This window comes from Erithacus rubecula (assembly GCF_903797595.1).
Source record: "Erithacus rubecula genome assembly, chromosome: 3".
NCBI classification, from domain to species: domain Eukaryota; kingdom Metazoa; phylum Chordata; class Aves; order Passeriformes; family Muscicapidae; genus Erithacus; species Erithacus rubecula.
The window spans coordinates 77,665,870-77,679,199 of NC_136689.1; the positions used below are offsets into that span (position 1 = coordinate 77,665,870).

Sequence of the window (13,330 nt, forward strand, 5' to 3'; positions counted from 1 at the left end):
TTAGAGTTTTGGTCTAACTCTGGCTATTAGTATGTCCCTTCATGGTTTAGCTGGTTGGCAGACCTTGAGGACTGGGCCAGGACATAGGTAATTCAGTATTGAAATGTGTAGGTTATATATGAAATGAAAAGACTCAATATTTAACTGTGTTGTGATACTTCATATAAAGAATGTGTAAGTAGAAAGGTGATTTCACCATTTTGCTAACAAAACAAAATTTCTAAGGCTTGGTGTAGTTGTCTAGTAACTTTCACAATGTTTATAGTGTAATATTCTGCTAAGAATAAATATTGTTGAAAAAATTGTTTGTGTCAGTACCAGTAGTATGAGATCTGTAAGATATTTTCTTCCTAATTCCAAAACAATATCCTTTTACTCTTCAGGAATATTCTTTTTAATGCCTGCATATGATTTTTAAAAATACAGTATATTCCTTACATCTGTCTTTGCTAAATGTCTGACTTATGAACCTGGTTTTACTTGTATCATGTCTCCTGTGTTGTGTTTCTCCTGGTAGGAGATATATGAAATGAATAAAGGAAGAAATATTATTTTCATAGGAAAGTGATTCTCATTTTCCCCTCTGCACCTTAGTGGTGGAAAAAGCCAGAATAAAAAGACTGTGCTTACAGCAATGCTCCCAATCTGTCTAAAGGTTACATTTACTTTTTGTCAGTTTGAATAAATATAATTTTAGTCATTCTCAGTAATAAATGTGTGATTAAAGGTTATCCATATAGCTAAATAGCTGTTATTACCATGTGCCATTTTAGTTACTTGGATAATTTGTCAACTCTGTATACTGACAGTTTACAAATAAGAACTTTCACTCCTATAGTTAAAATCATAAATCAATAGCAATTTTTCATGAGTTGATCCAGCTGCTTATCACCTGCCTAACAGACCCAATTACCTTTACATTCATCTAACATTTTAGGTTAGAAAGTAGTTTTCTTTTGCTTTATGTTCCACTGAAATGTAAATGTAACACTCATCAGTTCTTACATACATTTTTCTTGATACTGGCTGCTTCTAGAAAACTCTGTTGCCTGGTGTTTCTGGTGGTATCAGTTATGATTTTATGCAGTTGTGTGGATACTGCTCTGTAACAATCATCATTTTGCCAGCATCACAGATTAAGGTTGTTTCGAATACAGAACTGGAGGCACCATCCTGGGTTGTCCTCCAGTTCCTTGAAGCTGGTACTAATATCAGCTAATAAACTTACCAACCAACCTTCTAAGAGCAGAGTGAGTATAGTTTTGACACCTCAACTCCAATTGCAGAGGATTGGCTGCTTCTGTGATCTTTTAATGCCTGTTTTTTAAGTTCCAGCAAAAATTTCAGTGACCACCTTCAACTTGTTTGTCCTTATCCCTCATGTGCTTCCTCTATTTTTTTTCTCCTGTTCTTCAGCCTTGCTAAATTATAAAAGCCAGTTGTGCTTCCTTCTCAGACTTGAATTCTTTTATCTAAATTCACTAAACTCTTCTAGTTTCACCTTTCATCTGTCTTTATTCTCTCTATTTAAAAAAGATAATTAACCGAACAAATTCTGAACAGCAGAATACTGATGGAGTCTCCCACATGCCTTGCTACATTATGTCCAGGACAGTACTTTGAAAGTAGCCCAGCTTTAAGTTGGGACACAGCCAAATGTTGCCAAATTCTCCTGTAAAAAAACGATCAATGAAATCTTTCCTGCTTCCTGCAGAATCTGCTTCTGTTTGATGGGAGTGTTTCATGTTCACACATCTGGTGGATAATATGGAAACAAAAGACAACCTATATGGTATAGATGACCACTATGCAGTCTCTTCAGTGCCAAATTCAGACAATACATTGACCTTGAGACTATTCTTTGTTAGTTACAGGGCCTTTCCACCACCGTGGAGGCACAGTAGGTGTTTGCTTCTTGGTTCCAACAGACATAAGCTGCAGGAAAGGAAGTAGCTTAATAAACAGAAGAAACATCCTGGTTCTGCATTTTCTTCTGTAGAGGGGAAAAGGAATGCAAAGAAAAGGAAAGAATTGTTTACAGGGAAAGAGGTGAAGGTGAGTAGCTCTGTGAAGGGAGGTTTCTTGGAAGCAGCTGAGTGACACTAATGTGAAGAGGCTGCAAGGGAGAAGAACTGGGAAGGGCTGTGATGTGCAATTTCACACAGTGAGAGGCTTTTTCTGTGTGTACTGGGAATTTCCTGCATGGAATACACTTTCTTCAAGGTAGAGGCCGTCTGGCTTCTGTCTGCATTATTTCCCTAAGGAAGTGCTGAATTTAAAATGAATCATCCTCTCAAAACATAGAGAAAATCTCTTTCTATTATTTACCAAGGACAACACAGAACAAATATTGTAGCTGAAATGGTAATATAAAGTGGGATCGTGCTTTACATAATTTACCTAAAACAATGGTCAGCATGAGGCTCTTGGCTTGATCTTCATGTTAAGGATTAACTCTTCAGCAGAAGGGATATCCTTGTCAATTTGTTGATATTGAGAAGATGAGGAGCTTTATGTTACTAGTGCTGGGGTTTTTTTTACCTGTTCTAGTGGTTAACTATCCCTAGGAAAAAAATACTGCAATATCCTCATTTACAGAAGTGGGTTTCCTTCAAGGAATTTAATTTCTCTTACACCATATTTCTTTGGAAATGAATGCTATGGTACCAAAGACCAGAACCAAAAATACACTGAAAAAATGTGTTGTTATTGATATTTTTAGGTGACTGTCTCCATGCATCCATGGATTGAGTTAACACCCAAACTACAGTGCTCATACAATGAATAGGGAGCCATGTGCCTCAGAAAATAATCAATCTCTTATTCACTGTTTCTTACCTAGCATCAAAACACAGGTTGTTTAAGGCAAGAAATTCACTCCCACTCCTTGTTCTTCAGTACCTTTTTCTGCTCCACTGGGAAAATACCTTTCCTCAGTGCTACTGTCTGCACGCTTTCCCTGAAGGCATCTTTCAAAACTTGATGCAAAGAAAATGTAGCTGTGATGGTATCTTTTATAACAGAGTTTCTTAACTAAATTAATGAATTGTTTTCTATACAGAATAGTGGTTTCAATAGGAGTGGGAATAGCCTGATGGTTACATTGAACTCACTCACTGCTTTGATTTCTCACAAAATACTATAACTAGTTCCATCACATTGTGCACAAGTGCTTTAATAGCTATATTTTTGGAATAAGTGGGGAAAGGGAATGAAGAAATTAGGGTGGCAACCACTATCTTACTTTTTGTGCAATGTTGTCAATAAGGCATGCTTGAAGAACACAGTTTTGTGGGTACTGATAGGCTGTGGTGTGATTTAGGCACCAGATTGCTCTGTTGCCTTAGGGCAGGGATGATTCTATCTCTCTGCCATTGATTTCTCTAATTTGCCATTTCTGATTCTGTTTTAGATGCTTGTTTGCTTTGGATCAGATCCAAATGCCACTACTGGGACTAAAGGCATGTCACAGTACACTGTTATCCAAAATGCTCTGCTGTGTAGAAGTGGCAAAATTTAAGATGGCTGAGCAGTGAGCTCATTGTCTGCAGCTTCCTCAAGGGGTGAAGGAGAGAGGGAAGAGCTGGATCCCTGGGATCCAGAGACAGGGAATATCTGGGAACAGTACATAGCTGTGTCACGAGACGTTCAGACCGGGCATGAAAAAGTATTTCTTTACCAAGAGGGTTGTCAAACACTGGAGCAAGCTCTTAGAGAGGTGGTTGAGGCCCCAAACCTGTCAGTGTTTAAGAGCCATTTGGATAATGACCTTAATAACCTGCTGTGTAACCTTCAGACAGCCCTGGAGTGGTCAGGTATTTTGACTCAATGGTCATTGTAGGTCCCTTGCAATTGAAATATTCTAATTCTGTTCTCTTTTAAATGTGCTTCTGCGTAGCTATGTTCAGTTTGGGAAGTGAGCTCTTTTCTCAAATAAAAATAGGTTTGAAGCAAGCCAGAAGAACTAACAGTATTAGCAGAAATCCAGCCTTGAGCTAATCCCTTCTTTTTGTGAACCATCTTCTTTTTCCTTAATTAATAAATAATGGGAAATTACAAAATGAAGTAATTTGGTTTGATTTTGGCTTCTCTAAATAAGAGCAAACAAGGGGTTGTATTGATTGAGAACTGGAGTCTATCTAGCCCAGTATCCCATCTGGAATGCATAAGGGCATGAAACAGACATCAGGAAAAGAATGTGAATTTGGCAATCACATGGTACTTGTTTCCCTAATGTTGTTATTGTGTCCAAGTTTAAGTTAAATAAATACACAAAGTACTTATTGCCCTGTAAATTCTTCTCCTTGGAACAGCAGAGCTTTGAAGCTTCTACTCTTTGAAAGAATTCTCTGTGTTTACTGCAGCCAGTAACTGCAGAACTGAAGCTAAAGAACACTGGCTGATTGCAAGTGAGGTGTTCTCTCCCTAGGTGACCAAGTTCATTCAAAATTGAAGTAAATGGTTTTTGGGGGTTTGGTCTGTGTGAAATTAATTCAGTAACAAAATAAAATTGACTATAATTGATCCTCCCATTTCAGGAGTGATGGTCAAAAACTAGAGGAAATCAGGTTGTGTTATGCTTTGTCCATTAAATAACAGCCTCTGGCACCTGCTTTGCAAGCCCTTAAGCAGTGCACTTTGTGGAATGCAGGGCTGCTGGTGCCTTTCCATGCATGCTGTGCATTTGAACAGTGTTCTTAGTGTTGTAGTACCTGATCTTTAAATCACATTTAAATAAGAAGAAACAGAAGCACAATCAGAATAGGGAAATTGAACATAAATAGGACTGGCACAGTTTAAAACTTGTTTTTGAAGGAAAATCATGTTTGCCAATTCCTGCAAATACTAAATGCAGAGGAAAGCATTGATTTTTGAGACCTGTTTGGAAATTTGACTGCAAATATTTCCCTGCATCATTGGAAAGAAGTACAAAACTTTCATAGCACATCCATGAAGTTCTGCTATTGATTTTGTAAAACCTAGGGAATAACAATAATTTTTCTGAGAAAAAAAAAATTAGACAGTTTTTCTTTCCCTGCAGGAACTTGAAGTGAAGCTGCTATAATAAAAGTGGGAATTAACCACCTGAATGGTTTTCTGGCATCTACAGCTAAGAATTTTGTCATCATTTTAAAAGTCAGTTTGAAATTTCCAAGGTACAAGAAAGCAGCCATCAGTAAAATAGGTGTGTGTTTGTGGGGGTATTGTTTATTTATTTTGGTTTGTTGGATTTTTTTATATTTTCCAGGATCATTAATGGGGATTGCATAAGGTTTCTTTGAACATCAAAACAAGGACTTCTTGATAGGGTAGCCAGGCTGATACCACAGCTGACTAATAGAGTGCAATTAAATACTGGAGAGAGCCTACAGTGTCACATTTACAGAGGTGAAGAGAGTGACTACCAATGTCATAGATTTTAATGTAATTTTAGATTGGCCACTAAACCCAAAAGTTGCTCTTGAGGACTGTTTTTTACTATGATAATTTATTGAGGGTTGGTACTTTTTCACAGGATTATTTAATGTAAAATTTATTCTTAGGTTGTTTGGTTTTTTCCTCCACCAGATAGTTGATACTAAAAGTTGTTTACTGTATTGCAAGTAACCTGAAATGTACTGCTGATTTAAAATCTGCTTCTCCTTTGCTTTAGATGGAATATTAATTTTTCAGCCTCCTTGCTTCTTTGTGAAATGCTGCTGGATCTTTTTTCTTCCACCTTCCACAAGAAAAAAACAATTTAAAAATCAATGAGACAGTATCTGCCTGTAATTATATGCAGCAATGTTTGTGTAACTCCATTGTAGAAATAATTTAAAAGATCATGTGCTGATACAACTACTTGTAAAATCCTTTAATAGCTTTTGTACAGTAGTGTTATATTTAATTTTATGAATTGTTTTAGATATAATTTCATTAATTGTTTTAGAAAACAATAAAAATATTTTTGTGTAGCAGATAGCTGTAGTACTTTCACAAAAAATGAGTGACAGCTGTAAACTGAATGACTTCACACAAAGGACAGGCATACAAACATTTCTTGGATAATTAGAGGAATACAAAAGTGTGAATTTGCCCTGGCAGCCTGTATGCAGGCTCAGTGATAAAACAACAAGTGTGCCAGGAAGAGTGAATGAAAGAAAACCTACCTCCCTTCCCAGCAAGAAGTGAGTTTCTTTTCTGTGGTGTTCTTATGGGGAGCAGCAAAGCAATGAATAACCAACTGCTTTGGCCTGCTGTGCATGTGCACTGATGTATTTTGGTGCATGGGGAAAAAATTGAATTTCTGCAGGCTGCATAATAAATGCTGTTGCTGGAAAAGTGTGTACAGGGCAGTGGTGCTCCTTAGGGCTCTGAACCTATCAAGGCATTCCTCTGAAGTGTGCTGGGTCTCACATTAGGGCCATGTAATGTCTAAAACTAAACCCCAGTGATGTCTAAAACCCAAGTGATGCTGCAAGTGCTGTGTCCAGGTAGAGTGCAAAATGTGTCTTGGGCTGGGGTTTGATGTAAATTACCTTTGCCTACCATTGTCTCTGCTGCCAGTGCCTGCACTGGCACACATCCACCTTCTAGGAGTTTAACTGAGTCCAAGGTGCCCTTGCTGCTTCCCAGCAGCTGCTTTGGAAGTGAATTTTTGGGTGTTTGTGCAGGCCCTAATAGCAGCACAATCTGAGGATGTCTCAGGCAGCTTTTCTTCCACCAAAGTACCCAATAGCATTCCCCACCTCTGGGTTACCTTCCTTGAAGACTTTGGTTGCTTTCATAGAAATCTGGCTGGTGAATGCTGTCCAGGAAAGCATTATTTCGGTGTCATATGAAACATTCACTTCTGTACCAGCAAAACTGCTTTTGACTTCCATAAATTGCTGGGAGAGGTGTTTGTTAGTCTTGTGCAACTCACCTTGTCATGCAGGTGCTGGCTGTCTGCACAGAGTCCATCTTACCATGGTGGATTCCTATCAACTCCATCATGAAAGGGCACCCACTTCTTGTTTAACTTGACTTGAGGTACAGGAAGAAATGAAGGCCTGGTTTGTTGCTTGTTTATAGAGAAACTGTAGGTCGGTCTGGGATTTTTCTATTTGTGCCTGAAAAGGGATAAACTTGATGCACAGAGCTGCTGGTAATAGTCAGACATCTTCAGCTGGCTGTAGAAAATCTGCATTTCTGCACTGCTCTGTGCTTCTGCTGTGTCCTTGCTGTGCAGAGGCAGGTAAAGCTCCCCAGGTGATGCTCCCCAAAAGGAGCTCCCTGCAGCCTGCTGTGCTCATCTGCCTTGCCCTCCCCACATGCAAGGTCACGCACACAGGGTTCTCACTCCAGTGCTTTTATGACATGCGTGCAGAAATGGGAACATGTGAGTTCAGCTGGAATCAAGATGCCCATTCTGTGGGTATTTACTTTGCTCATTCTTGCCTATGGAGGTAAAACAATTTTTACTGGAAAATCTCCTTTCCTAGGTAATTATTAAAGGTAAAGCTTTAAGCACAGTGTAGTGCATCCTCACAGAACACAGGTTTATTAGCACAAACATTAACATCAAGAATTAAAAATATAACAATATTCTTCTTTTGTTTAGTCGAGTGTTTTGTTCCTTTTTTGGGTTTTAGCATTATCTTCTTGGTATTAAGTTATTCATCTTCCTTGCCATTTTCCTTCAATACATTCAATTTTCCAAATATAAGCATAGAAGAATCAAGTTTTGCATAGCTGAATGTTGAGGGAAGATTCTTTCTGTAAGTCAGGTAGAATTAAGTAGAATAGTAGTCTTATTGGTACCTAGAACATTTGAAGTACATACAGGCTGAAATTACTACCAAAAACAAAAGAAGAATAAATAAATCACAATTATTCTTCTGAGTTTGGGTTAAGGAAGGTAGTAATTCTACCTGGTTGAGTTCTGACCTGAGTCGTATTTTCTGCTATGATTTTCTAATGCTGTACTAATGTAGTTCTGGTCAAAATTCCTTCTCAAGCTCTTAAGGTGGACTCAGGTCACCATACTTCAGAACAACTTGATAAAGAATTTTATTGCTCATCTTCCTCAGTCAAAGATACTAGCATTTGCAAATTTATATAATGAGGCATAGAAATATGCAGAAAAGGGGTTGCTACTGCATTTTTCTTTAGGAAAAAATATGAAGCAAAAATATGGTTGCTGGACATATGAAAAATTTATTAGGACAATACTTCTGTTAATTATCGGCTTTTTATCTTTTCATTTATTTGATGTATCTGTACAGTCAATTGTACTGATCTTTTGTGAAACTGGGAAACAAACACCTTAAAGAAAAGGAAAAAAAAGCATGTCCTTTTATTCACTCAAGCAGATTTGGCACATTTATGTGACAGCCTAAAGGCTTCCTGCACAAACAGGTCAGGTTGCTTCAGTCAGGAATCTTTTTCAGGTCAAAAACTGGGGAAGCTCAGTTAAAAAAAGGAAAAATAAAGAGTACCTAAATTAATACTATGGAAAGTTCTAATAAAGTTTTCTAGGGAACCCTTTAAATGTTGGTTTGGAAGGCTCTGGCATTGGTTTGCAACCAAGAAATGGCAGCTTCAATATCCAACCATACTGGATTTTTAAAAAGCTAAAGAGTGTGAATTTAGCTAAGAAAAACAGCACTCTTTCCATCTCAGAATATACTGATATCTTTGTAGGAGCAAACACAACTTTAATAGAGAATCATAGGTGGGAAAATGCCTTTGTGGCCATCAAGCTCCAGCATTAACCCAGCACTGCCAAATCCACCACTAAGCCACGTCCCCAGGTGTCACATCCACGTTTTAAATATCTCCAGGGATGGGGATCATCACTGCCCTGCACAGCCTGGTTCATGTCCCACATGTTGAATAAGAAGGTAGCATTAGGATAAAAATTCTGATGGTGGATCTGCTATCATGACTCTAAGAGCTACATTATTTGTTGAAAGACCTTTACAGTAGTAGTGAGGAGAATCATGACTTAAATTGGCAAAGTCAAAATGTAGTGAAAATTCATTATGATCCTAAGATTGATATGGATGCAGTACAGTTTTTCTATGGAAGTCAAACAAGTGATATTGGGGATTAGTATGAATCAACCAGAAGTGATTCATTGAACATAATGAACTTGGTTACATTTTGTACAAGTTTGCTACTTAAAAAGGACTAATCTGGAATTCCTGGAAGTGGTAATTCACTCTTTATGCACGACTTGATTTTCTTTTCTAATTTATTTGGATGAGGTGGCATAGGCTTTTACATCATCGTGTTCTTGCCAGCAGCATCAGGTTATACATTCTGCCAGCAAGAATGCCACCTGAGATATTAAATTTTTTTTCTGTCTGGTGAGGTGATATCTATGACAAGAAATCTGGATACTGAAAGAGGGAGTCTAGAGTGGAAAGTAGTACATTGCTACTTATTATGGATTGTGTTAATTACACAAAGGAAGATTGCTCCAAAGCAACTCTCAGTGTGTCAGATGAAGCTGCAATTATTTAGTAAATCTGAAAATTAGACAAAAGGAATTCACAATTGGAAAAAGTGTTATTTCAAAAAGAGTCACTGTTCCTAGTCACCACTAGGACTTCATTTCAAAAGGTAATTTAAATTAATTTCTACCAGTTCAACACTTTGCAGTTATTATTGTTTGCCCAAGGACTCTGGCAACATTGGTCTTCAATATTGTTAATTTCAGTGGATTGAATGCAAAAATTTTCACTATCTCATCAAAGAACTGGCTTCTTAATCTATAACATCACTGCAGTGAGTCAATACAAACCACAGACTGGATATATTAGGAAATGTATGATGATGTATAGATTTGAACTTGCCAGATTAACATTTGTGATCCCAGGTAGAAACTAAAAGTTATTTTAGAACTATTTTTATCTAAATTAGACAATTATTATATATATTTTTTAACACTATCAAATCTGGTAAATAATTCAAACAAGTTCTTTACTGTAAAAATAGACTGTTCCAAGGAAGCATTTAATTTCATTTACATTTCTATTGTTCAGAACATAGACAGTAGGAGATATACTGACATATTCATAAGTGATCCAGCATCTTCTGGATAAAAGGGAAAACAATCAGAGATTTAAATCCATTTATTCATCCAAAAGAGTGTTTAGCCTCAACCTAAAAAAAAAAAAAAAAAAAAAAAAAAAAAAAAAAAAAAAAAAAAAAAAAAAAAAAAGCAATTGTTTAAAAAGTTAAAAGAATTTCAGTCTTTGTTTTTTTAAACTTATGGATGCAGCAGATAATGTTGTTCTCCTCTGTAAGTATCTTATTAAAAGGTACAGGAAAATCTTTCAGTCATGAGTGTAATAATCAGTTCACTGTTACCAAAATAATGGTTAGTACTGAGTAACTTCAATCCTTTTTGTATTCTTGTTGTGTGAGAAAGACTTATATTGAGGCAGAAACAGAACATGCCTTGGAGGAAAGTGTAGTCATTGCCTAATTGAATACCCAATTGATTTTATCATTCATTTGAATGTATCTTTCATTTTATTGAAAAGAAAAATACCCTACCTAACCCATCCTCTGGTGTGCATGCTCATTATTTTAAAATTAAGACCTTCTGTTGCTTAAGTGCTTGTACATAGAAGCACAAACACATCTAAATTTACTTTCCTGTGTAGGCCAATTGAATTAACTTAGCTGCACATTTGAATAATATAAAAATGCACATAATAATCAGTAGAATCAGGAATCATACTCATAATTTCTTTCAGAAATCACATGTCACTATTCACTTGAGAAAGCAATTTATAATTTTCTCAATAAACGTGGAGAATCAGACAAATGGAAGGATCTAGAAAAGTTTAAGAATGCTAATGTTTTTGCTTTGAACTAGTGTAGTTTGTATATCAAGACCAAGAGGCCAATTTCTATATGCATGATTCAAATTACTTGATAAAGAAGTAATGATGCTTCCCTCCTGCTGAGTGAATGCTGTACAAGTCATTAATTAGAATTAGATATAAAATTATGTATTCTAAATATGCTTTTTATTCTTAAGAGTGTTCTTGTCTTAAATAAGTTCCTTCAGAATAGATTTATATCTGAATATTCATGCCACACTACAGAACAATTTAATTTAAAATTATCACTTTTTTCTTTCTCTTTCCAGTTCAACAGAAGAGCAGTTTCACTGGCAAACACAAGGTAATGTACTTGTCCACATACATGTATTACTTATATTACTTATATTGTCTCCCAGAAGGATCATTTTTACCTAAAGAAGATGGAGGGGAAAAGCACATTGATATATGTGGAGGTTTTTATGGAGGTTTTTGTGTGTTTTTTCTCATTGCTAGCATGTGAAAACTCTACTTAAAAAGTGACAAGATTTGGCAAAAGTTGTTAGGGTTGGCAAAAAGCACACTGAAGTGAATGTAGAGTTTTGAGAGGGCGAATTGCTAAATGTGTCTCTGACTTTTTTTACTACTAGACCTAAATATTCTCATTTTGCTGTTATTAATCTAAAGTCACACTTTCAAAGGATGGCACAATTGTCAGTATGGCCAGCATCCTGGGAATGTGTGGCCTCCATTCTTGAATCAGCTGTGAATGCTTAGTCACATATAACTGGTTTTAGCTTTTGTCTTGTATATATGTGGCTTTACCTTTTTGCCCTCCTTTTACATTTTTATGTTGTTAATTTCATTATAGATGGTCAGAAGGATATAGAAGATGAACTCACCACTGGTCTGGAGCTGGTGGACTCCTGTATTAGATCACTGCAGGAATCAGGGATACTTGATCCACAGGACTATTCAGCCAGTGAAAGTAAGTTGCTAGAAATATGTTTTCTAGAACCCAGAAATTTTGTGCTTTAAAACTGAATGCATATTTTTAAGTGTTGCTAGTTTTTTGGGGAAAAAATAAGCACATAAATATACTTTTAGGAAAATATTTTCTAATTGCAGTGTTGCTGTAGTATACTATAAGGTCATGTTACAAAACTTCAGCATCACCACCATTAAAATAACATTCAAACAGCAATTTTTCACTATCCAAAGGTAATAAAATGAAACATACTGGGTGGCTGTGAGGAAGTCTAATGTCTGATTGTAACCACTTGGCCAGGTAGCTGGTAAGTCCTCACAACTAAAATGTTCTTGTGGATACACAGATATAAATAACTGAACTTAAAGATGATGAACAGAACGGCAGCTGTAACAAGAAAGGTAAAGTCTTTTCTCCAAGGTTGGCTCACTGGTCATTTACCAGCCATTCTGTCTGCAGAACCCTACAGTGAGTGGATTGTTGGCTAGAACCAGCCACTGGTGAAGTGAATCAAGGCTAAACAACAGCAAAAGTGAACAAGGGACATGCCCCTCAGTGTCTTGTAGAGCAGATATCTACCAACAGTTGAGCTCAAGAGTCGCACTGAAACTGTTTTCCAGCATGTTTAATAGTCTGTTGTCAGATGTAGCACTAGATGATGAGAAAGCAGGTTAATTCCCTAGTTTTCTTTCTTTTTCCTCAGTCTTCTATCTCATATGCTGTCCCCATCTTCCACAATATTCCACATTCACTTCCCTACCACTGTAGCTCCTGACACTGGCTTGTTTTTAGTATTCCTCTACATCTCCTTCCCTCTTGCTCAATTGGTCCCTGCTACCCAGTATCTTCTGACTTTGGAGGTGGCTGCTCAAATTCAGCTTTGTTGATACCAAAGGGAATAATCTCCCCTTCTTTTAAAAGGCTGATAAACTGTGACAGCCATCTTCTGCAAAGCATCTCTAGCAATGACAAGTCATCAACTGCAATGTGGTCATCAGGTGACAAAAGGGAGATGTATATTGGATGCAGAATTTTAATTTGTCAGAACATTTTTCATAATTTTAAAACAAGATTTGCTGTCAAATTCAAGTTGAAAATCCTGGGACAACAGAATCTTTTTCATTTTTCATGTGCACAAGATTTCTGGGTATCACTTACAGTATCACTTACAGTTCTGTTATGGTTTTGCTTAATCTGAACACAGTCTGTATGATTGACATCTTGATTGGAACAAAATGGGGAAAACATGATGAGACAATGTAAGCCCTTGTTTGTTTTCTTAATTTGGGGGAGAAATTTTGAGGAAAAACAAAACAGACTAGCATGAAGAGGATTGCCTTTAAAATGTGATTCTGTGATAGAAAATGAAACTGCATAGATGGCAATAGAGGAGATTGAGAGCAGAATAGGACCAACTTGTTTGGAAAAGTGCCAGAACTGGCTTAAGAGATGGAAACTAAGAAAGAAATGGTAGAGAAAGATGAAGATAGTACATGGAATGAAGTCTGTGTACCTAAAGAAAACTAATACTAAAGAAATTTCT

General features: G+C 36.7%; 1 protein-coding gene across 7 annotated transcripts in view; it reads left to right on the forward strand.

The window, feature by feature from the left end:
* Window positions 1-13,330, forward strand: part of CTNND2 (catenin delta 2) — a 626,420-nt gene that overhangs the window by 317,569 nt on the left and 295,521 nt on the right. For all 7 annotated transcript variants that reach the window (XM_079301143.1, XM_079301147.1, XM_079301144.1 and 4 more), the window contains 2 exons: window positions 11,129-11,163; window positions 11,671-11,787. In XM_079301143.1, coding sequence (XP_079157269.1) covers window positions 11,129-11,163; window positions 11,671-11,787 — 152 coding nt within the window. The remainder of the gene's footprint in view (window positions 1-11,128; window positions 11,164-11,670; window positions 11,788-13,330) is intronic.